The sequence below is a fragment of the Drosophila erecta genome, unplaced genomic scaffold (assembly GCF_003286155.1).
Source record: "Drosophila erecta strain 14021-0224.00,06,07 unplaced genomic scaffold, DereRS2 tig00000000-arrow-pilon, whole genome shotgun sequence".
NCBI classification, from domain to species: domain Eukaryota; kingdom Metazoa; phylum Arthropoda; class Insecta; order Diptera; family Drosophilidae; genus Drosophila; species Drosophila erecta.
In genome coordinates, this window is record NW_020825194.1 from 7135956 (window position 1) to 7156503 (window position 20548).

At 43.8% G+C, this 20548-nt stretch overlaps 9 protein-coding genes across 10 annotated transcripts; 4 read left to right on the forward strand and 5 right to left on the reverse strand.

The window, feature by feature from the left end:
* The first annotated feature begins 638 nt into the window (after positions 1–638).
* LOC6554995 lies at positions 639–2822 on the forward strand. Of its 2 annotated transcripts, none has more exons than XM_001981784.3 (4): positions 639–1147; positions 1428–1927; positions 1993–2356; positions 2420–2822. In XM_001981784.3, exons 1-4 carry the CDS (start codon positions 943–945, stop codon positions 2611–2613), a joined length of 1263 nt encoding a protein of 420 aa, XP_001981820.2. In that variant the 5' UTR covers positions 639–942; the 3' UTR covers positions 2614–2822. The 2 variants fall into 2 exon arrangements, with proteins under 2 accessions (XP_001981820.2, XP_015009270.1); XM_015153784.2 differs by lacking the exon at positions 2420–2822 and having other exon boundaries at positions 1993–2071; positions 2131–2207.
* Positions 2823–3241: 419 nt separating this feature from the next.
* On the forward strand, positions 3242–4848 carry LOC6554996. The gene is made up of 3 exons (XM_001981785.3): positions 3242–4191; positions 4254–4470; positions 4529–4848. Exons 1-3 carry the CDS (start codon positions 3349–3351, stop codon positions 4720–4722), a joined length of 1254 nt encoding a protein of 417 aa, XP_001981821.1. The 5' UTR covers positions 3242–3348; the 3' UTR covers positions 4723–4848.
* Positions 4849–4898: 50 nt separating this feature from the next.
* On the reverse strand, positions 4899–6312 carry LOC6554997. The gene is made up of 2 exons (XM_001981786.3): positions 5193–6312; positions 4899–5132 (listed from the first exon to the last, which is right to left on the reverse strand). The coding sequence occupies exons 1-2, from the start codon at positions 6256–6258 to the stop codon at positions 4948–4950; spliced, it is 1251 nt and encodes a 416-aa protein (XP_001981822.1). The 5' UTR covers positions 6259–6312; the 3' UTR covers positions 4899–4947.
* A 526-nt stretch (positions 6313–6838) lies between these two features.
* LOC6554980 lies at positions 6839–8386 on the reverse strand. The gene is made up of 3 exons (XM_001981787.3): positions 7774–8386; positions 7186–7714; positions 6839–7120 (listed from the first exon to the last, which is right to left on the reverse strand). The coding sequence occupies exons 1-3, from the start codon at positions 8326–8328 to the stop codon at positions 6936–6938; spliced, it is 1269 nt and encodes a 422-aa protein (XP_001981823.2). The 5' UTR covers positions 8329–8386; the 3' UTR covers positions 6839–6935.
* A 516-nt stretch (positions 8387–8902) lies between these two features.
* On the reverse strand, positions 8903–10559 carry LOC26526627. Its single transcript, XM_015153911.2, is given in 4 exon segments — positions 8903–9298; positions 9365–9613; positions 9616–9883; positions 9939–10559. Coding segments are annotated over 4 exon segments (1251 nt in total). The 5' UTR covers positions 10488–10559; the 3' UTR covers positions 8903–9113.
* A 351-nt stretch (positions 10560–10910) lies between these two features.
* Positions 10911–12438, reverse strand: LOC6554981. Its single transcript, XM_001981788.3, has 3 exons — positions 11809–12438; positions 11219–11747; positions 10911–11141 (listed from the first exon to the last, which is right to left on the reverse strand). Exons 1-3 carry the CDS (start codon positions 12361–12363, stop codon positions 10957–10959), a joined length of 1269 nt encoding a protein of 422 aa, XP_001981824.1. The 5' UTR covers positions 12364–12438; the 3' UTR covers positions 10911–10956.
* Positions 12439–12811: 373 nt separating this feature from the next.
* On the reverse strand, positions 12812–14422 carry LOC6554982. The gene is made up of 2 exons (XM_001981789.3): positions 13217–14422; positions 12812–13149 (listed from the first exon to the last, which is right to left on the reverse strand). The coding sequence occupies exons 1-2, from the start codon at positions 14334–14336 to the stop codon at positions 12950–12952; spliced, it is 1320 nt and encodes a 439-aa protein (XP_001981825.1). The 5' UTR covers positions 14337–14422; the 3' UTR covers positions 12812–12949.
* Positions 14423–16197: 1775 nt separating this feature from the next.
* On the forward strand, positions 16198–17625 carry LOC6554983. Its single transcript, XM_001981790.3, has 2 exons — positions 16198–17271; positions 17333–17625. Exons 1-2 carry the CDS (start codon positions 16236–16238, stop codon positions 17536–17538), a joined length of 1242 nt encoding a protein of 413 aa, XP_001981826.1. The 5' UTR covers positions 16198–16235; the 3' UTR covers positions 17539–17625.
* Positions 17626–18624: 999 nt separating this feature from the next.
* LOC6554984 lies at positions 18625–20097 on the forward strand. Its single transcript, XM_001981791.3, has 2 exons — positions 18625–19720; positions 19810–20097. The coding sequence occupies exons 1-2, from the start codon at positions 18652–18654 to the stop codon at positions 20007–20009; spliced, it is 1269 nt and encodes a 422-aa protein (XP_001981827.3). The 5' UTR covers positions 18625–18651; the 3' UTR covers positions 20010–20097.
* The last annotated feature ends 451 nt before the right edge of the window (positions 20098–20548 follow it).

Consider the following 20548-nt stretch of genomic DNA (forward strand, 5'->3'; position numbering starts at 1 on the left):
GACGGCGAATGTCGGGGCTGCAATGAATTGAAAGTCGGGGACCATGAGCAAGTTTTCCAACTAGTATGCCTGTAAAGCGAAAAATATTTGCTAAAAATGTTATCTTCCAGCAAGTAACGCGTTGCACTACTCGTTTAAGTATACGATTATGTATATGCGCATACTTTACTCTTGAGATAACAAAAAAATTGTTGTCTACTTATCACGTACTCACCGTATCTACATCGAAAAGCTGATAAAACCTATTAAGCGATAGTCTAGTATAATAATCTTGAAGAGATATTTACTAAGTTCTCAAGGTAACGTCAGAAAATGTTAATGACTATATACTTCTTGCTCAAGCAACAGCTTTAACTCCAACTGAAATCTTAGAATTTTTTTCAAAATACACATTTTGTGCTTTCACTGTTCCCCGGATTCCAAAGTGGTTTGAGTTCCCATGCACCTACATACATACGTACTCATGGGTGCGCCTACTTACGAGTGTGTATGTCAGCTTATCAGGTATTCCCATCACCACGCTGCTACCGCTGATAAGCCCGGCGCCCAGTGCACCACTGCCTGGTCAGCGGGAGAATGGCAAAGCTCTGGCAATTATCACCCACTGCCTCCCGGGAGAGACTTTGGGCCAACATGACCGCCGGACGATGCTCAGTGTCCGCTCTGTGGACGAACCAGTTAGACAGGCAGTTGGCATCGCTTTTGGGGCGTTGATAAGTGCGCACCTCAATTCGCCCACCTCGACGCTTGGTTGTTGTTGCTGTGCGTGCAGTGAAATAAAAATAACATCGCGGGTCTGAAATAAGAAAAACACTCTCGATAAGGAAAGGCGACGCAAAACAGTTGCGCCGCACACTTCGGACCGGGCACAACGCCAATTCGCCACCAGTCCGCTTCGAGCCATTCACCGCAGTGAGCTCACTCCGGCGGAATCCCAGCGCCATGCCCGATAACAGCAATAAGTTCTGCGCCTCCAGCGACGTCCGCATTCCGGCCTGGATCAATGAGGCCTACTTCAAGCGGCTGCTCAAGCGCGAGTTCCGCGAGTTCCGGCGCATCCTCAACCTATCGATCATCCCGGCCACGCCGCCCGGGGAAACCTACACCTCGCTGCTGATGCGCATCGTCATCGACATCGAGTTGAAAGGTGAGGAAAAAGGGGCGTTTAATATAGCACATAAACAAGTCAAATTTGTTCATATAAAAACTTTAACTGCTGCAAGCACTTTGGTATGCAATCGTTGCCAGATAGGTGTTTATCACGCATACGCACTGTTGCCTTTCGACAAAAGTCAAAAGTAATAAACAAACGCTGCCGGCTTGTAAGTAAATATAGAGAGTAGTTACCATTTGATTCAAACCAACTTGCATGGCTGTACATTATTTTGTATCTCAAACAATATGACAACTATTCGATCACTTGATAGATGGATTTTCGCAGCAAAAGTCGTACGTAGTAAAGACCATGCTGGACGACGCCCAGGGAAATGGTGGATTCGTGAACACCCTCAACATATTTCCAAAGGAGAAGATGATGTACGACACGATTATACCTAACTTGGAACAGCTCTACGAGGAGGCTGGACTGAGCGTAAAGTTCGCACCAAGGTGCCACCATGCGGAGGACATCAAGGGAAGGATCTGCCTGGTCCAGGAGGACTTGCAAACGAAGAAGTATCGAAATATCAATCGCCTCAAGGGCTTCGACATGGCCCACATGCAGCGAGTGCTGGAAAAACTGGCGGAATTCCATGCAGCAGGTGCCGTTTGGCGTCAGCGTAAGGGACCATTTCCCGATGATTTTCAGAGGATATACCTACCCGCCAACTACCAGAAATCGAAGTCGTATCAGGCGAGGCTCCAGAGCTACAAAACTGCAATGGCCAGTTGGGGTCTGGCCGATCACGAGCAGTATGTGAGTCGCATTGTAAGTAAAACAATCTCATGGCTATGTTCACATTCAATAACCACGATTCGATGGTTTATTCAAAGCCCACGGCCGATCAATTTGTGCAATCCTACGCCCGCTGCTTCAGCAACAATCCGCAGGAGTTTAAAGTTCTAAATCACGGTGATTGTTGGTCCAGCAACATAATGCTAAGCTATACTCAATCTGGTGATATCAACCAGGTGCGTTTCGTGGACTTCCAGCTGTGCAAGTGGGGTAGTCCGGCTCAGGATCTCTGGGAACTCATCATATGTTCGGCCCGGCATAGCATACGAATACAGAACTTCGACTACTTCATCAGGATATACCACACACACCTAGTGCGATGCCTAAAGATCCTCAAATACGGCGAACGCATGCCAATGTTGAGGGAGCTGCACATGAGCATGATCAAGTACGGATTTTGGGGTATGACCTTAACCTGTGGATCTCTACTTTACATCCATACATTGTACAAAACCCTCGCTTCAGGTTACTTTACCACCTTCACGCACCTGGTCTTCATTCTGCTACCACCGGATACGGAAGCTAGCTTGGTGAAGCTCACGCAGCCGGGGGAGGAAGGAGATCGCTTCCGGTCCAAGGTGTACACAAATCCACTCTACGTCCGCTCGGCGCTCAGCATATTCCCCTTCCTATATAGGCGTGGTATTCTAGACTTTTGAAGCTGTTCAAGTCAGTAACTATGAAAATCGAAAATAAGCGCATATATGGATTTTTAAAGACTAAAAAAGCTATTAAGCAATGAGATTTATTTATATTTTCACTACTTACTCCATCTCGCTTAGACTGCTACTCCTTTTAGATTACAACTAAAGATGTTTCAGCTATCCAAACTATTAAAAGAATAAAGCAAATTTCCAACTCGTAGAAACAGCTTCTTTTAATTTAAATTATAGAAAGGGTGTTAATGCATTCCTGAAGTAAAACCTGTAGAATGTCTAATGTGTTTAGATAAATGCCAACTCGTGGAGCTTATCACAACAGGTGTCTGTATTCAGATCACGTTTTATTTATTCCACATAGCGAAAAAAGTAAAACATCACTAACAAAAACGTTAAATACAATTATAACTCCTCTTTTCCCCACTTAGGTCTATTGACAAAAATGATTTTCGAGTTGTTGTTATCAGGCATAAGTTCCACATTTCTCAACAAACCGGTTGCAGTGCCATAGATTCCACATCCATATATTGTATTATGTACACATAAATCAGCTGATAAGCCAGCGCAAAGCTAACAACAGAGAGAGCTTTGCAGAAGCTCAACCTCTCTGCCAGCCGTCACATGTTTCGCCCCACATTCTTGATTCGATAGCCCCCAGTGTAAGTTGCTGCTCAGCTCGCTGTTTTTATTCGGTGCGGTCAGGTGACTTGGAAAGAAAAAAAAAAAGAAACTACAATGGGAACCGGCAGCAAGAACTACCAGGCTCCGGAATGGCTCACCGCCGAGTTCCTGCAGGATGTGCTGAAAGAGCACTTCAAGGAGGAGCAGCTGGCGGTCACCGAGTTGCTGGTGAAGAGCGCCCAAGTGGGCGACCAGGCGGCGGGATTTGCCAGCGAAATGCATCGGGCCAGTTTCAATCTACAGCGGGGCACTGCACCCAAGAGCAAGTTTGCGGTGATTGTGAAGGATCATCCCAAGGGACAAACGGGTGCGGTGGCGCACAGGAGTAAGCTCTTTAAACGCGAGATTTTGGCATACAAGGAGGTGCTCCCACGTGTTCAGGAGCTGCTCCAATCCATTGGAGATCAAACGAAAATTGCACCCACATGCTACTACACCACGGAATCGCCGGAGCCATTCCTGATTCTGGAGGACATGCAGCTCTCCGGCTTCGAGAACTTCGAGCGCGGTCGCCTGCTGAACCTGGACTACGTACTGCCCACCATCGAGAAGGTCGCCAAGCTGCACGCTTGCAGCGCCCTCATCGCCCAGGAGAGCCCCGAGGTGCTGGAGTTCTTCGACGAGGCGCCCATTTCCCGGAATCCCGACCGTCGCGACTTCCTCACCTTCTTCCCCGTTAACATGCGCTGCGTGGCCGAGGAAGTGGCTCACTGGAAGGGGTACGAGGAGATCACCGAAAAGATGTTCAAGCTGGCCGAGAATGTCCTGCAGAGAGCGCTGACCATGTTCGAGAGCTCTGGCAAGGAGTTCCGCGTCTTCAACCTCACCGATCTGTGGATCAACAATCTCTTGTTCCACATCAACAACGAGACCAAGGAGCCAGACGATGTGGTCACGGTATGTTATTCATGTCATAGAATCTATTGAAAACCACTAAAATGTATATCTTTGTTTACCAGTTGGACTTTCAGTTGGCCTATGTGGGATCCCCAACCATTGATCTCAATTACTTCCTCTACGGATCCTTGAACGAGAATGTTCGTAAGGTGCACTATAAGTTTATAGTGAGGGAATACCAGAGAGTGCTTCAGCAGACCCTGGAAAAGCTGAACTACCAGGGACACATTCCAACTCTCAAGGAAATCCACATCGAGTTGATCAAGACCAGTCTTATGGGTATGACCATTGTTGTAACTTATATAATAAGTTTTTTACAATGACCCCACATTTTCAGGTGTTATTGGCGCCACTTGCCTGACTCCCCTGATCTTCCGGGAGGGAGCTGGTTTCGAGAACCTCGAGGATCTGAACTCGCGCACTGAGAGCGGCGATCGTTTCCGCCGGGAAAATGTCGAAAACCCCAAGTACCGCGCTTTCCTACAGCGAACTATTAAAGAGTTCGAGCTTTCAGGATTCTTGGATGAATAGTATGCACAAGAAGAAAATGATTACGTTACATTCGATCAAAAGTATTCGGGCTTCCACGTAGAGTAAGCTTTCCAGACAAATATTCCATGAGTATTTTTACACCCAAATTAAAGAAAAGTTATTTGATTTGATCAATTTATTATACTAGCGATAACTGAACTTGGAAAACAGTGGACCAATTAGCCATACTTTGTATAGAAATTGTCAACTGATAGATTTGAAAATTCAAAGGCCCTTAAAATATCCAATTTCTTCGTATTTGGGCAAAAGCTTTTTGACATCTTGAACATAGGGGTCGAAGAGGTAGCATTTTTGTCTGATTTCTGGATCTTGAATTAGTTCGTGTATCTTAAACGCATTCGCTTTAACGGCCAGCGTCATTGGCAGAAAAGTGGTTAGAAGGAAAAAGTCTGTAAAAGTATCAAAATGGTTCTACTTATTGAATATAGCTGATAATTAAAATACCTTACCATAAAACTTGTGTCGGTGAATTTGCTTCCAGAGACCATCATTGGTAGGCATCTCGCCCTTGTAGCCCACTTTTTTTAACGTGTCCTCCAGAACCGTGAAATAATAGTTAATGAGATCCTTTCCGAGATCGCAACGCTGCTCCGGCTCCATGAGCATGTACACCGAATAGCATAAATCTACTGTAATGGGACACAGGTTGCAGATTTGGAAATCAATGAACATGACCTCCTCATCATCCTTGAACATCATATTCCGCAGATGGAAATCGCCGTGACACATTACGTAGTATCCATCGGATTGAAAGTTCTTCCGATACTCCTGCAACACATCGCCCATGCGCTGTATGTAGTCCCCTTTTATTTTCTCAAAGTATGGCTTGTACTTTGTAAATTCAGGTATTTGGTCCATCATTTTCAAAAAGTTTTCCATTCCACTAGTGACCATTGGATCCGACATAATAGTTGGCATATCCATCAGGCCATATTTGAAGTCTTTCAAGAGATCCGGTTGCTCATTCAAGACTTTCATGCTAACAGCGTGCCACTTGGCCAGTTTGGAAAACACTTTTTCTAATTCCCTCTGCGTAGTTGGACGATTTCGGATGACGGTGTATCCCTGCGGCACCAGATCCTCGAATATCATCACCTGGCGCGGCTCCAGACTGTGGTAGATGCAGGGCACAAAAAGCTTTGTATCGTCACCTGCCTCCCGAAGAATTCTCTCAAACTCGGGCAGAGCTGTGGTGTAGGCTCTAATCTCGGTGGAGAATAAATGGGTGTCGCTGAGCATATCCTTCTTGTGTCCTTCCTGCTCCGGCATCGTCTTAATAATGAGTGGCTTGCAGAACTTTCCCTTCGAAGTCGTATACTCAGCAGTAGTACGGAACATAACGCTTGCATAGTGATCTCCCTGGGCACTCGCGGGCGTGAATTTAAGATCGGTTACCTTCAGTTCCGGAGACTTCTCGTAGGTCCTCAGAACGTCAGCAATAAACTGGGCATTTAGCCATGCAGGAGCCTCCAGCTCATCGGCATTGAATTGCTCTGTATCTGCGTTATCAGGCATTCTAAGTTCGGGATCTTGGAATCAAGAACTACTCGGAATACTTGCGATCCGGTTATGATGAAATCAAGTAGGTGGGCAGTCATTATAAAGGTTGTCTAAATGAGCTTTCCATAGCGGTTTGAAGCTTTTTAAACGAAACTTTTTGATTTTGTGTGAGATACGACTCGCCGAATATCTTATCATTGGGCATTTGGAGATGTTTTACAGGATAAATACTTCTTGATCACTAGTAACTGGCAAGTCAATCAGATAACTATTCTGGTTTATGGTTATTTTATAGCATCCCAATTAAAAATATTTGTAATATTCGGCAACGCCATCTTGACAGAAAGTGAGTCTTTCTTTTCTTTCCGGGTCCACAAATAAGTCTTTTATTTTAAGTGTATCCGGCAACGCTTCTTTCAACAAGCAACAGGTACGATAATTCTTAGACAACTCCTGGTATTCAATTGCTTATCGTGAATATTCAAGTAACACACCCAGAACAATGATTGTTGCTCAATAAGCATGACTGTCATATGTGCTAAAGGTACAACTATATATGCAAGAAACTTTAAACTTAAATGAAAAGTTTCAATGGCTGTCTGATAATAATGCGTGTTTTTTTATTAGGTGCGAGCATCACTTGATTATAACAACGTTCAGAAGGGTTTTTGTTTAATTTGTAAACAATCGGGTTAAAGATTTTCGAAATATCCCAGTTCTTCGAATTTAGGCAACAGCTTCTTCACATCCGTAAGGTATTCATCCTGAAAGTAAGTCTTTTGCTTTGTTTCCGGATCCGTCAATACATCTATCATTTTGAAAGCATTCGTTTTCATTGCTGCCATCATGGGCAGCATGCTGGTCATCATGAAGAACTCTAGACAAAGTACCAAAGAATAAGCTTAACAGGTTTACCAAAGTTGTAATATTTTAGTCCCCTACCGTAATCCTTATGGCTATGGATATGCTCCCAGATTCCCGTCTGAGTGGGCATTTCACCCTTGAAACCTATTTTTCTCAAAGTCTCCGAAAGAACAGAGAAATAATAATTGATATATTCCTTTCCGAGATCCCAACGCTCCTCCGAATCCATTAGCATGAAGATGGAGTAAATTAGGTCAATGGTAATGGGGCAAGTATTACTGATCTGGAAATCCACCAGCATTACGTCCTCGAAATCACCTGTTTCCTGGTTATTTTTAAACATCATGTTGCGAGCATGAAAATCCCCGTGGCACAGCACGTAGTATCTATTGGGCTTGGGATCAGTGCGGTATTCTTCCATAACTTTGCTCATCTGCTGCATGTAGTTATTCCTTATTTTTTCGAAATACGGCTTATACTTTGTGAGTTCCGGAACCTTGTCCAACATTTTTAAGAAGCAGGGAATTCCAGTGGTCACAATGGGATCGTTCAAAAAGGTGGTCATGCCCCACATACCATGCTTTAGTTCCTTAAGAAAGTCAGGTTGCTGGAAGTGATAACAGCTCACTTAGTTGGTGTTTAGTTAGTGGATGAATGAATAGCTACCTCATTTAAAACCTTCATGCTGGCCGCATGCCACTTTGCCAACTTGAAGTAGGCTTTCTTCAGTTCCTCTTTGGTGGCAAGGCGATCTCGGATGACAGAGTAGCCCTGTGGCACCAGATCCTCGAATATCATCACCTGCCGAGGTTCCATGCTGTGATATATGCAGGGTGCATGGAGCTTGGTCGTATCGCCTGCCTCCCGGAGAATTCTCTCGAACTCCGGTAGTGCTTTGCTGTACATCAGGATCTCCGTTTTGAAGATGGGCGACTGTGAGAGCATATCCTTTTTGTGACCTTCCTGCTCCGGCATTGTTTTGACAATCAGTGACTTGCTGAAATTCCCCTTGACGGTGGAGTACTGGGAAACAGCACGGAACATGATGCTGGCATAATGGTCTCCCTGGAAAGTCGCTGGACTTATTTTCAGATCGGTTACATGCAATTCTGGATCCTTTTCGTGTGCTCTTAGAGCGCCTTCGATAAACTCCGCATTTAGCCAAGCAGGTGGATCCAGCTCATCCGCATTATATTGCGTCGAATCTACGTTTTCCGTCATACCTCCAGCCACTTTGCAAGCTTTTACTATACTGACTGCGGATCGTTTGAGTTTTGGGGAGTGTTATTGGGGCCGCTCATTTCATTCCATTCTCATTAAAGATAACAAATTGTCAAAGCTTTTTTGGCTTTGTGCGGAACAAGTATATTTTTGTTACAAGAGCCAAGTTAATATACGAAAGCTATCTGCGTAATCATGACAGTCGTTTCTTTGAAATATCTGAAGCTTAACAAGTTAGAAAGCTTCTAACGAAACCTATGCATAATAACGCCAAGTCATGATGTGAAGCAAAATTAATTTGAGAAATAAAACAAGATAGAATGCTATAGTCGAGTTTCCCGACTATCAGATACCCATTTATCAGCTAGTGTAAGTGCAAACGTGAAATTCCAACATTTTCTGGAAATAAATAAATATGCTATATAATGCTATAGTCGAGTAACGGGTATAATGAATGACAATAATTTATTTTAAGCCGTTTTACACAAACAATAGGTGCTTGCACATGAATGTAAAAAAAAAGTTATTATTTATACCAAAATTGTGTAAGTAGTGGCAAAATACTTACCTTGAATTGCCACTTAAGAACATTTTACAATTAGTACTAAAAAATATAATAACTGATAGTGATGAGTTTTGTGCAAACATCAGAATCAATTCTTAGTTAAGCAACGATAGTGTTACTCTTTACTCGTATGCATTTTACATTTTAATCTGAAGTGCTGATTATTACATGGTACTACTATTACATAAATCAGACGCAAAGCTTAGATTAGGGGATTTAATCATAGATTATTAAAGTATCCTAATTGTTCGAATTTCGGCAAAAGCTTAGATACATCTTTAACATAGGTGTCTAGGAAGTAGGACTTCTGTCGGGCCTCAGGGTCTTGGATACCTTCATGCATTTTTAAATCGTTTGATTTTACGCCCACCATCAGAGGAAGAAGGGTGCTTATCAAAAAGAAATCTGAAATGTATTAGAATATGGTGTTACTGCTAAATTTTTCTTTTCTCACTTGACTGACTCTCTTACCAAAATACTTGTTATTCTGTATTTGCACCCACAATTCACTTTGGGTAGGCATATTACCCTTGTATCCAATTTTCCTGAGGGTGGCGACCAAAACCGAGAAATATCCATTGATCAGGTCCTTTCCCATTTCCCAGCGCTGTTCCGGCTCCATCAGCATATAGATGGAGTAGGTCAAGTCCACTGTAATGGGACACAGATTGCTGAACTGGAAGTCCACCAGCATCACGTCATCGAAGGCTCCCAACTCCTAAACATCATATTCCGAAGATGGAAGTCACCGTGACACAGGACGTAGTAGCGATCGTTCCGCCGATACTTGTGATATTCATGCATCTCAACCTTCAGGCGTTGAAGGTAATTGTCTTTAATTTTTTCGAAGTGAGGCTTATACTTCCTTAGCTCCGGAGTTTGGTCCAGCATTTTAATAAAGCTTGCCATGCCAGTTGTTACAAAAGGATCAGTATCAATAGTGGGCATTTCGAACAGGCCATACTGGAATTCCTTTAGGAAAGTTGGTTGCTGATGGCAAATAAGTTGTTAAAAGGATATTTGTCACACAACCAATGAAACTTACCTCATTGATGACTTTCATGCTGACCGCATGCCACTTGGCCAGCTTGTCGAAGGCCAATTTCAGATCCCCCAGTGAGGGAGGACTATCGCGGATGACGGTGTATCCTTGTGCAACCAGATCCTCGAATACCATCACTTGCCGCGGCATCAGACTGTGATAAATACAGGGCACGTACAGTTTGGTATTATCCCCTGCTTCTCGGAGAATCCTTTCGAATTCTGGAAGAGCATGGCAGTACATTCCGATTTCCGTTGCGAATAAATGCGATTCGGCCAGCATGTCCTTTTTATGTCCTTCCTGCTCCGGCATCGTTTTGATGATCAGCGGCTTGGAGAACTTTCCCTTCGGAGTTGTGTACTCCACTTTGGTGCGGAACATAATGCTGGCATAGTGATCTCCCTGGGCAGTTGCAGGTGAAACCTGCAGATCGGTTACTTTAAGATCCGGGAGTTGCTCATACTCGCTCAGAATTCCACCGATAAACTGAGCATTTAGCCAAGCTGGCGCCTGAAGTTCGTCTTCATTAAATTCTATATTTTTGCTTTCCATTTCGGAAATTCTTCAGGTTTTGTTAGATCAGGGGTACAACCGTTCCGTGAGCTCTACAAACTATCAGTAAAATAAGTCAGTCAAACGACGACCATCTTAAATAAAACCTGAGGAGCTTTTTTTTGAGCTTTTGAAGTGGTTATAGAAATCATTATTAAGGTATAGTTTCACAATTTCAATTGTTCATCAAACTGCTTAATCTTATCATGTCTTCTATTAAACTTCACACAACAGTTTTTAGGCATTCAACTTGGGGGGTCAAACAATAACCAATGTTATCGTGTCCTTGCTGGGAAAAACATTTCCGTTTCCTGTTCCAGTAATATTTTAACAAAATTTACCTTTTTTAGGTATTTATATATTTAAACTTAAGAGACTTGAATACATAAATATGTATAAAACAATAACAAAATGGGTGTAGGCGGTATAAACAAAACAAGAGAAACACATTTATAAAAATAAATCATAACTATAGACCTTTAAAGTAGCCCAGTTGCTCAAATTTGGGCAATAGTTTGGAAACATCTTTTATGTATGTATCCAAAAAGTACGTTTTTTGACGGGTTTCCTGATCCTGGATGAGGTCTTTCATTTTGAAACTATTCGATTTGATGGCCAAAATCAAGGGCAAAAAAGTGCTCAACAAAAAAAAATCTAAAAGTAAATTAGGGAGCACATTACTTAATTGTTTAATTTTTCACAATTCGTTTTCAGATGAGTGCCTAACTTACCATAATACTTGTTCCGATGCATCTGCTCCCAGAGTTTCGCTTGGGTTGGCATTTCACCTTTGTATCCAATTTTCCTGAGTGTAGCTACCAATTCTGTATAATAGTAATTAATCAAGTCCCTTCCCATTTCCCTGCGTTGTTCCGGCTCCATCAGCATATAGATGGAATATGTTAAGTCAATTGTGATGGAAGTGAGGTTGCTAATCTGGAAATCCACCAGCATGGTATCCTCGTGGGCTCCCGTCTCCTTATTGTTCTTGAACATCATATTGCGAAGATGGAAGTCGCCATGGCACAGGACATAGAAGGCATCGCTCTGCCGGTTTTCATGGTATTCCTGCATCTCAGCTTGCAGTCGTTGTAGGTATTTATCTTTTATCTGTTCGAAATGAGGCTTATACCTTCTTAGCTCTGGCAATCTATCCAGCATATCAATGAAACTCTGCATGCCAGTCGTTATAAAAGGGTCATTATGTATAGTGGGCAGGTCGAATAGGCCATATTTAAACTGCTTCAGAAACTCAGGTTGCTGGTGGGTAAAAAACTTGTTAGAAATATGAAACTCTAATGATTCATTGAGTTAATCTCACCTCCTTTATGAATTTCATGCTCACTGCATGCCATTTGGCCAGTTTGGAGAAGGCTGTTTTGAGCTCCTCCTGAGCAACTGGACGGTCTCGAATGACATAGTACCCCTGCGGCACCAGATCCTCAAATATCATCACCTTACGCGGCTCCAGGCTGTGGTAAATGCAGGGCACAAATAGTTTGGTATTATCCCCTGCTTGCCGCAGAATCCTCTCAAATTCCGGGAGAACCTGGCAGTACATCCCGATCTCGGTTTCGAACAGATGCGACTCGCTGAGCATGTCCTTCTTGTGTCCTTCCTGCTCGGGCATCGTCTTGATGATCAGTGGCCGACTGAACTTGCCCTTCGAGGTGGTACACTCCGCAGTTGTACGGAACATAACGCTGGCATAGTGATCGCCCTGGAAACTCGCGGGTGTGATTTTTAGATCGACCACTTTCAGTTCCGGGGCATCTTCGTACGCGCTCAGAATATTCTCTATAAATAGAGGATTCAGCCAAGCCGGTGCCTCCAGTTCGTCGTCGTTGAATTGTTCCGCATCTAACTTGTCGGTCATTTTGCTTGCTGTTGCACAATCCACTAGCTAATTGCACTACGACTGTTCTGACTGGCGTTGTAGTTTATTATGGCAAACCCGATCACCGACGTGCCTTATTTAAAGCAAAATGCTTGAGCTTTCTAAAGGCTTTGGTCAAGCTTTACGTATACACCACCACCCACTCTTCAATATTCAAGCGGAACTTATAAGGTGGGGCTGATCTAGCGTCAACGAATAAATATAAAAAGTTATCATTAGTAATCTTTTATAAGCAATTGCACCTTTGGAGATCTTTACTTCGCTTCTTCATCTCACTAAGTACTTAGTTAAAACATAAAATGATACCAAATCAAAGTTGTGTAATACGTACACTTAATGATTCTTTTTGATTATAATAGTTTTTGCTGATTAGATCGCGTTCAGAATGTCCCATCCAACGAAGTGACGTAAGGTAAACAAAAGCCTCGATATTGATATACGGTTTTTTATTATAAGTGGTAAATAGAATGTACTTTATAATTGTGACTATAATATCTTATTTCTATTCTATTGCTAAGTCCTTCGCATATTTTGCTAGTTAATACTACATAGCACAGGTAAAAGGTCACTGATCGATATCAAGCAGACCCTCTGCCTCGAAACCGGGCAACAGTTCCCGCAAGACTTTCTGGGCGATTGGGTTCCTGCAGCAGGCATCCTTGAAATTCATGGCCCGCTGGTTGGTCTCCATTAGGGCATTAAAGTCGGCATCAGCGGTCTCCACGTTTCGCTGAATCGGAAATACGGAAATGGATGTGTGGGCAGCTGGAAATCAGGAGAGGAATGCGCCAGTTAGCATCCGTAGGTTATAAATGGTTTCATCTTAACTCACCGTAGAATTTCTTCTGCTGCAATTGCTGGTGGAACTGATGCAAGCTGGGAATTTTAGATTGGTACTGCAGTTTTTTCAATGTATCCGCGAAATAGCGGAAATAGTAAGCAATCAGCTGCTCCTGGTGGTTCTGGTGAAGATCGAACTCCAGCGAGGTGTTCAAGAAGTAGAACAGATCAATGGCCGGCGATCCCCAGGCCGTGTATTGAAAATCAATGATAACCACGTCAATTGGCTCTCCGGTCTGATTGTCATACTTAACCAGCACATTATTGGTCCAAAGATCTCCGTGGGCCAGGACATTGATGTGTCCGGGACTAATGTCGAAGATTTGTTTGCCCAGTTCCATGTAGATGGGCACCAGTGCCTCCATCTTCTCCGCGTACTTCTCGTATCCTGGCCACTGAGCCACACGGCGAGTGGCCGCCTGGAACATGCCAACAAATGCCGGTTCGTAGTTATCGGTGTGCCGATTAAAGAACCCGCGATCGTAGCTCTCCAGGATGTGATTCTCGCGTTCGTTCAGCACCGCCGAAGTGGCATGCATCTTGGCCAGCTTACGGAGCACAATACGTGCTAGCTTTTGGTCCAATCCGACCAAGCGATCCGGCATTACAAAGCCACGGGCATTCAGATCCTCAAAAATCAGCGCCGAGTTATCTATATCCACCGCCATGGTTTCCGCAAAGATCTGCTCCGCATCGCCGATCTCCCGGAGGAGAGCCTTCTGCTTGGGCAAAACCTGCTCGTAGATAACCATCTCTCGATTGAAGATGTCGTACGGCTTCATGGCGTTCTGGGCAAACTCATTCCCTTCAAAGGTGGACTTCACAATGTAGTGACCCAGTTGGGAGCTACCATCGCTCCGAGTGAACTGAGCCTTCACACGGGTGAGGACTCCACCGTAGTTTTCACCCTTGCCCAAGGCAGGCTTCATCTGGACCCAATTGATCCTGATGCATTGATCCTTGTAGTACTTGCGCAGGGCATCCTGCAAATAGCTCCCTGTCAACCATTCAGGAGCATCCAGGAAAACCGAACTTTGTTCAGGAACAGGAGACTCGGAAGCGATGAGCTTGGGAATGGCATCAAGGGCACCAATCAGATCCGAAACCGACATATTGAAAGTGATCTTTTACTGTACGACTTGTGAATGAGATTGTGCCTAAAACTCGCAGAACCGCCGCTTTTATGGCGAAAATTTAGACGCTGTCAACTGTTCCCACAGCTCCTAGATATGAACCCGTATATATCCGAGGGCCCTCCGTCACAACTGTGATTAATATAACCATAAAATCACAGATTTTTTAGCTGTGAACGTGGGCACTCAACGGGCGTACAGATTACACTTTTTATTGCCTCCAGTCGGCAATCTAAATACCCAGATTCACCTCTCGCGCCATGGCTACCGCCTAATTGTGAATTGTTTAGGTTTGCCAAAGGCAAGCCAGTTAATCTTTATAGCACCTGCTGTCGGTTTAGGGCTGCAGCAGTACTCATGTGTGCATTTTAGTAATTAAAGTAACTCGCAAATGCTAAACGATTCCCAGCCATATCATTCCAAAAGCGAGTGATTCGTGTAAATGCGAACGTCAAAAACTGGCTGAAATACGCAAAAAGGTACTTTTTACAAAATGATAGACTTTACTCATAATCTTTTTGAAGAGTTCATTAGACTCAGAGCTGAGGTTACCAAGCGCTCTGATTTACTTTCTGTTTAAATGCTATATCTATACCACCCAATACTATACTATACTACACGATATCGAATCATTATTGTTATCCTATAATTCTTTGTTTTTAGTTACCTTTATTTAATTTCGTATTGAAAATAAAATGGTGGATGTATATGCATTTCCCACAACTAACTTAATAACATTTTTATTCAGTCTGATTATCTTAATTTGGCTTGGTAAACTTTGTTGGCCTACACTGATAAACTACGTTTACTTTGTCTAGGTACATAAAAATGAGTTTCTAAAATATTTCTCAATGGTTTATAGCTTCCCTAAAAAATTAAGTGAGTACTAGTTTTAATGCATCAGAGCTTAAACATGAATTTACCAATGTTTTAATATTTATGTTAGGCCATGCTTTTTTAAATTGTATCACTTGCTTAGAGTTATCAGACTTGTACTAAAATATTCCTCACAAATGTTGCAATTTGACTTATACGTCCGTATAGATATTAAAACAGTTACTAAGGGAGTCTAGGCAAACATAAAGGTATGTCTTAGTAGTTGAATCCACAATGTAAGTCGTAAGCTCTGCGATAAAAAATCATCTCAAGTAGAAAGTGTGGAAATTGCCCCTTTAAAAACGCCTTACATAAGTCAATGAATGCAGTCGATTGCTAAATTATGGTGATGAATGGGTCTGCCCGTGATAAGTCCAGCACAAAAATTGAAACGGAATAAAAAGATGAGCCCTAGTCTTACAATTTCTATTCCGCCAGACCCAGGCGAAGTGGGAACTTTCCTGGGATTTCGAGTATCTTAATGATGCGAACGGTGGGCGTCTGTGCCCCGCATATAAATCCAAAGATACTATATCTGCTCCAGGCGCAGTTCAGCAATCGCACGATTCTTGGCACACGATACACATATTTGAGACCTGTTGCCACATGGAGGTAATCCCAGGCCAAACATCCCAGGCTTGTTTACCCATAAAAGCCCAGAGCTTCAACCAAAGTCAGAAGAAATGGGATTTGAAAAAACTCAGATAGCTGCACAGAGCCAAAAAGGAAAAATGGAACACTCTTACATTAACCAAAGTAAGTGGTAAGTGTTGACATCTAAAAGACACATTCAAGAGTATGAGTGCTAAGGACATGTTTATTATTTCAAGTTTATTGAAGTGTTTCGCTTAAGACAGAGGTATTTCTCCAAGTGCAGCACAAGATCACATACAAGGCGAAGCTAAGTGCGCTGTGACAAGTGTGCGTCATTTGGGGGTAGTACGAGTATAAAAGCAGTCGGTCATCACGGCTCAGTCAGAGAAATAGAAGCAACTTAACAGGATGGCAGCGGCACCCGAGTGGCTGACCCACGACTACATCGAGGATGCACTTCGCTCCCACTACAAGGATGAAGGACTAACCATAACGCAGCTGCAGATTAATCCCGCCCTGGGACCTGGTGAAAACTACGGCGGGGTTCTGACCCGCGCTCGAGTGGAATTCACACTGGCCAACCAGGAGAAAAATATGCAGAACCTGATTGTGAAGACGGAAATCGATGATGACGCGTTGACCCAGGAGCTGATGGCTCCGTATGACATATACAACCGAGAGATGACCATCTACCAGGATGTGCTGCCCAAATGTAGGGAGCTGCTTAATGAAATCGGAGATACTGAGAGGATATTCCCCACCGCCATCTACGTGGATCGCGAGCGTATGGCTATTATCTTTGAAGATCTTTCCGTGGCGGGTTATGTAATGGCCGATCGAGTGCGTCGCCTCAACGAGGAGCACACCCACCTCATCCTCCGGAAGTTGGCTAAATTCCATGCCGCCACTGCGGCGTTAAACGAGAGGCAAAATGGGTGTCTCGAGAGCTACGATCGTGGCTTCTTTAATCGCTATACAAACGCCTATAGTGGCTACTTTGTGGGTGGTCTTCTGGCCGCCGCCCGCTGGATGAGCAAGGTGCCCACGCTGGCCCACTACGGAGAGAAGCTGTTTGCCTTGGCCCCGCACTACATGGACATCGGCAGGGAGTGCTTTGCACCCACGCCAGGTCAAGTGAATGTCCTGGCCCATGGCGATGTGTGGACCAACAATGTGATGTTCAAGTACGATCCCAGTACGGGACGACCAGTCGATGTGCTGCTCATTGACTTCCAGTACTCCTTCTGGGGCTCCCCCTGCATCGATCTCCATCACCTGTTCAACACTTCGCTGAAGGAGCCACTCCGTAGAGATCAGCAGAATGGGCTGTTCCAGTTCTACCACAAGATATTCACAGAGACGTTACGAAAGCTCAACTACCGTCAAAATCAGATTCCCAGCTTGCATCAATTTAAGTTGGAGGTGGAGCAAAAGAGATTCTTTGGTAAGTGGTACATATAATCACAAGCTTTAGTTGCTTTTCAAAAACTATATATTCTTCACAGCTATGCATTCTACGGTAGTGGTGCAGCCAGTTATGATCAGCCAGGATCCCACGGATGCCTGTTTCAATGCCTTGATGAACGATGATGAGCGTGGCACTCGGTTTAAGAACCGATTATATAACAACCCTACAGTTCAACAAAATTTACACTCCCTGGTTCCCTTCTTCGATAGAAAGGGACTGCTGGAGGTTAATCAGACCTGTTGAGAGGTTATAACCATATGTTTTATAGGGCTTCCACGTTTTATGTATATAGGGTTTAATTATAACAAACATTCTCATTTTAAATTACAATTTTGTCTTTTTGTCTTTTGACTTTCTAATGGCCGAGGGACTATTGCGATACAGTTGTGACATTTTCGATTTGAACATAAATTGGCCAACATGGCGTATAATCTATTTTTCTCTGGGATAAGATTAACACTTGTACTCATAACTGGGTCCGAGCTATTTTTAGTAAAAAACCAAGAAAAATATTTTATTTATTAATTTTAAGTTGTGGGGTATGTTACAGAAAACATTCAGGAATATAAAAAAAGGTCTTCGCCCAAAAGTAGGCATTACTACATTCAGAGCTCCTCTTCAAAATAAACGGATAATAAATACCCAAACAGATTAAAATAAACAGAATATTAGTAGTTAAGTAGTTACATTTATATATGTATAAATGTATATTTAAGATTGCTATCGGCCACACCTGAAAGTATGCAGGGTAAATCTTATCTCGTCCACCGATTATCTTGGCACTTGAAAACTTGTTTACCATTTTCCTTCTGGGCTATTCTGATGTGAAAATCCTTGTGAAATTCAAAGATTCCGACTGGTCACTACACATATACGTACAAAATGTACAACCAGGAAATAAAAAGAAAAGCATTGTAAGTCTGTAAGTGCTCAACTATGCGGCTCAACTATGCAAATGGGCAGATGGATTTATGGGCTGTGAAGCAGATTAGTTTGACGTCGGAACGAGTGCGATTTTTAAACGCCATGTCAGCGACATTCGTGAATTACGGCGGGCACACTTACATCATATATATATAGAAGCGTGCACCGATTCCCGAGATGCGGGGGTGTTATCTCACCCTGTCAAGTGTCGCGCTCCGAGCTCTGCTCCTATCTAGTCAGCTTTAGATACTCGCGAATCTCTGGTGCACGAATCCGAAATCTACGGATAGCAGCTACGTAATTGTCTGAGCCGGCTTGCTTTACGGCTACCATAATGTGGGATCTGTTGTCGGCGAGATTGCGTCTTCCGGCTGCCTATAAATGGGGCCTCAGACTGGTCCAAGCGGTCCAGATCACAAGTTGAACATCATCATGGTGGAGCAGGGCAAAGAAGGCGCTACCGAATTTCATCCGGCGCCAGAGTGGCTAGATGAACCCTATTTGGAGCGCCTGCTCAGGGATCTGAAGAACGATCCGGGACTGAGGATCACCGATTTGGTGGTTAAGCCAGCCACTGCCAAGGGTGACAATTATGCCAGTGTGATGACACGCGTGCGGATTTTGTATTTGAAAAGTGGCGTTAAAACCCCCGAGACTGAATACTATATTGTGAAGACCACCTATGAGAACGATGCCTATGCGGCTGGAATATTCTCGCAGTACCAGGTCAGCACCACGGAAATGCGAATGTACGAGAAGATACTGCCCCAGTTGAGTTCGCTCATCGAGAAGACGCGCCAGCCGGAAAAGATATTCGCCAAGACGTTGCATGTGGACTACGAGCATGAGGCCATCATCTTCGAGGACCTTGCGGTGACGAAACATGTCCTGGCCGATCGTCTGATCGGTTTCGATCTGGAGCACACCCGCTTGGGACTCCGGAAGCTGGCGAAGATGCATGCTGCCGCTGCTGTACTGAACGAACGTCAGCCCGGATTGCTGACCAAGTTCGATCACGGCATCTTCAATCGCCACACCCAGGCCTTTGCGCCCTTCTTTGTGAATACGGTGGGCGTGGCCGCGGACTTTGCCAGGGACTGCCCCGAATTGGGTGAACGCTATGCGGTCAAATTGAAGAAGCTGCAGGAACGAGTGATGGAGTACTCCACGAGAGTATACGATCCCCAACCTGGGGATTTTAACACATTGGTGCACGGCGACTACTGGGTGAACAATGTGATGTTGCGCTACGGGGAGAATAAGGAGCCCCTGGACATGATCCTGATCGACTTCCAGTTCTGCAGCTGGTCCTCGCCGGCGGTGGATCTGCACTACTTCCTAAATACCTCGGTGCAGGCCGACATTCGTTACGAGCAGCAGGACGCCCTGTTTCAGTATTATCACACGGTGCTCGTGGAAGCGCTCAAGGATCTCAGCTTTGGTGGCTACATTCCCACGTTGAGGCAGTTCGTTCTGCAGCTCGAAAGGGGCAGGTTCTTTGGTGAGTCAAGAGCAGCTGTTCCCATCTGAGTTCAGTTCCAAGAACACATTATTATTGATACTATCCATTACCTTTTTTGTGTCGAGCAGCTGTCACAGTCGCTCTGGTATGCCAGGCCATTTTGACCAACGACCAAAACGCCGATGCCGACTTTAATGCTTTGATGAAGGATGACGAACGAGGCCGCAACTTCCGGAAGCTGTTGTACACCAATAAGAGATTGCAGGACAATCTCAAACGCGAGCTGCCACGCTTCGATCGGAGCGGTCTACTAGATGCACTTGACTGATTGGAATCCATAATTCACTATTTGATTTCAAATAAACATAAATACAGGTTTCATTTTGAAAATGAAACAGCAGTTCATTTGTATTAAATATCCAACTTTAATAATAAGTATGAGGTATTGTAAACAACAAGGTTGTAGAGCATAGTACACACAATGGATCTTCCGTAAATGTTTGCTTTCATAAAACTATGCTAAGTGTGACGTTCAAAAGCAGCAGATAAGCAGGGCAACGGTGCGTATGAGTTATAAATGCGGCGCAATCTTGCTCCTAAGACTTTCTGCCTAAGTACTCAGCACAGGGTGTGTATTTTATTTTTGTATTCATATTTTAAGTTATTTTATTTGCTGAAACATCGGTGTTTATCGTTTGCGTTTCTTGTTTCTATTTCACCACGATTCAAGGGTCTGTAATTTTTATCTCGTGAGAGTTTTACTATTGTCTGCACCTTTTGTTTATTAAAGGCTTAGCACTATCTCGTCGAAATAAAGACCCAAGCGTTATTATCAGTCATGAACACTGCATTTCATATAAAAAGGTC

Excerpts from the sequence above, each read along its gene's own strand:
- LOC6554995 (XM_001981784.3), top strand. The coding sequence starts at position 943 with ATGCCCGATAACAGCAATAAGTTCTGCGCCTCCAGCGACGTCCGCATT. Across the intron at positions 1,928-1,992 it reads AGCAGTATGTGAGTCGCATT|CCCACGGCCGATCAATTTGT; the intron begins GTAAGTAAAACA and ends GTTTATTCAAAG. Across the intron at positions 2,357-2,419 it reads GATCAAGTACGGATTTTGGG|GTTACTTTACCACCTTCACG; the intron begins GTATGACCTTAA and ends CCCTCGCTTCAG.
- LOC6554996 (XM_001981785.3), top strand. The coding sequence starts at position 3,349 with ATGGGAACCGGCAGCAAGAACTACCAGGCTCCGGAATGGCTCACCGCC. Across the intron at positions 4,192-4,253 it reads AGCCAGACGATGTGGTCACG|TTGGACTTTCAGTTGGCCTA; the intron begins GTATGTTATTCA and ends TTTGTTTACCAG. Across the intron at positions 4,471-4,528 it reads GATCAAGACCAGTCTTATGG|GTGTTATTGGCGCCACTTGC; the intron begins GTATGACCATTG and ends CCACATTTTCAG.
- LOC6554997 (XM_001981786.3), bottom strand. The coding sequence starts at position 6,258 with ATGCCTGATAACGCAGATACAGAGCAATTCAATGCCGATGAGCTGGAG. Across the intron at positions 5,133-5,192 it reads TCACCGACACAAGTTTTATG|ACTTTTTCCTTCTAACCACT; the intron begins GTAAGGTATTTT and ends ATACTTTTACAG.
- LOC6554980 (XM_001981787.3), bottom strand. The coding sequence starts at position 8,328 with ATGACGGAAAACGTAGATTCGACGCAATATAATGCGGATGAGCTGGAT. Across the intron at positions 7,715-7,773 it reads GCATGAAGGTTTTAAATGAG|CAACCTGACTTTCTTAAGGA; the intron begins GTAGCTATTCAT and ends TATCACTTCCAG. Across the intron at positions 7,121-7,185 it reads CCATAGCCATAAGGATTACG|AGTTCTTCATGATGACCAGC; the intron begins GTAGGGGACTAA and ends TACTTTGTCTAG.
- LOC6554981 (XM_001981788.3), bottom strand. The coding sequence starts at position 12,363 with ATGACCGACAAGTTAGATGCGGAACAATTCAACGACGACGAACTGGAG. Across the intron at positions 11,748-11,808 it reads GCATGAAATTCATAAAGGAG|CAACCTGAGTTTCTGAAGCA; the intron begins GTGAGATTAACT and ends TTTACCCACCAG. Across the intron at positions 11,142-11,218 it reads GCATCGGAACAAGTATTATG|ATTTTTTTTTGTTGAGCACT; the intron begins GTAAGTTAGGCA and ends ATTTACTTTTAG.
- LOC6554982 (XM_001981789.3), bottom strand. The coding sequence starts at position 14,336 with ATGTCGGTTTCGGATCTGATTGGTGCCCTTGATGCCATTCCCAAGCTC. Across the intron at positions 13,150-13,216 it reads GCAGCAGAAGAAATTCTACG|CTGCCCACACATCCATTTCC; the intron begins GTGAGTTAAGAT and ends CCTGATTTCCAG.
- LOC6554983 (XM_001981790.3), top strand. The coding sequence starts at position 16,236 with ATGGCAGCGGCACCCGAGTGGCTGACCCACGACTACATCGAGGATGCA. Across the intron at positions 17,272-17,332 it reads GGAGCAAAAGAGATTCTTTG|CTATGCATTCTACGGTAGTG; the intron begins GTAAGTGGTACA and ends TATTCTTCACAG.
- LOC6554984 (XM_001981791.3), top strand. The coding sequence starts at position 18,652 with ATGGTGGAGCAGGGCAAAGAAGGCGCTACCGAATTTCATCCGGCGCCA. Across the intron at positions 19,721-19,809 it reads CGAAAGGGGCAGGTTCTTTG|CTGTCACAGTCGCTCTGGTA; the intron begins GTGAGTCAAGAG and ends TGTGTCGAGCAG.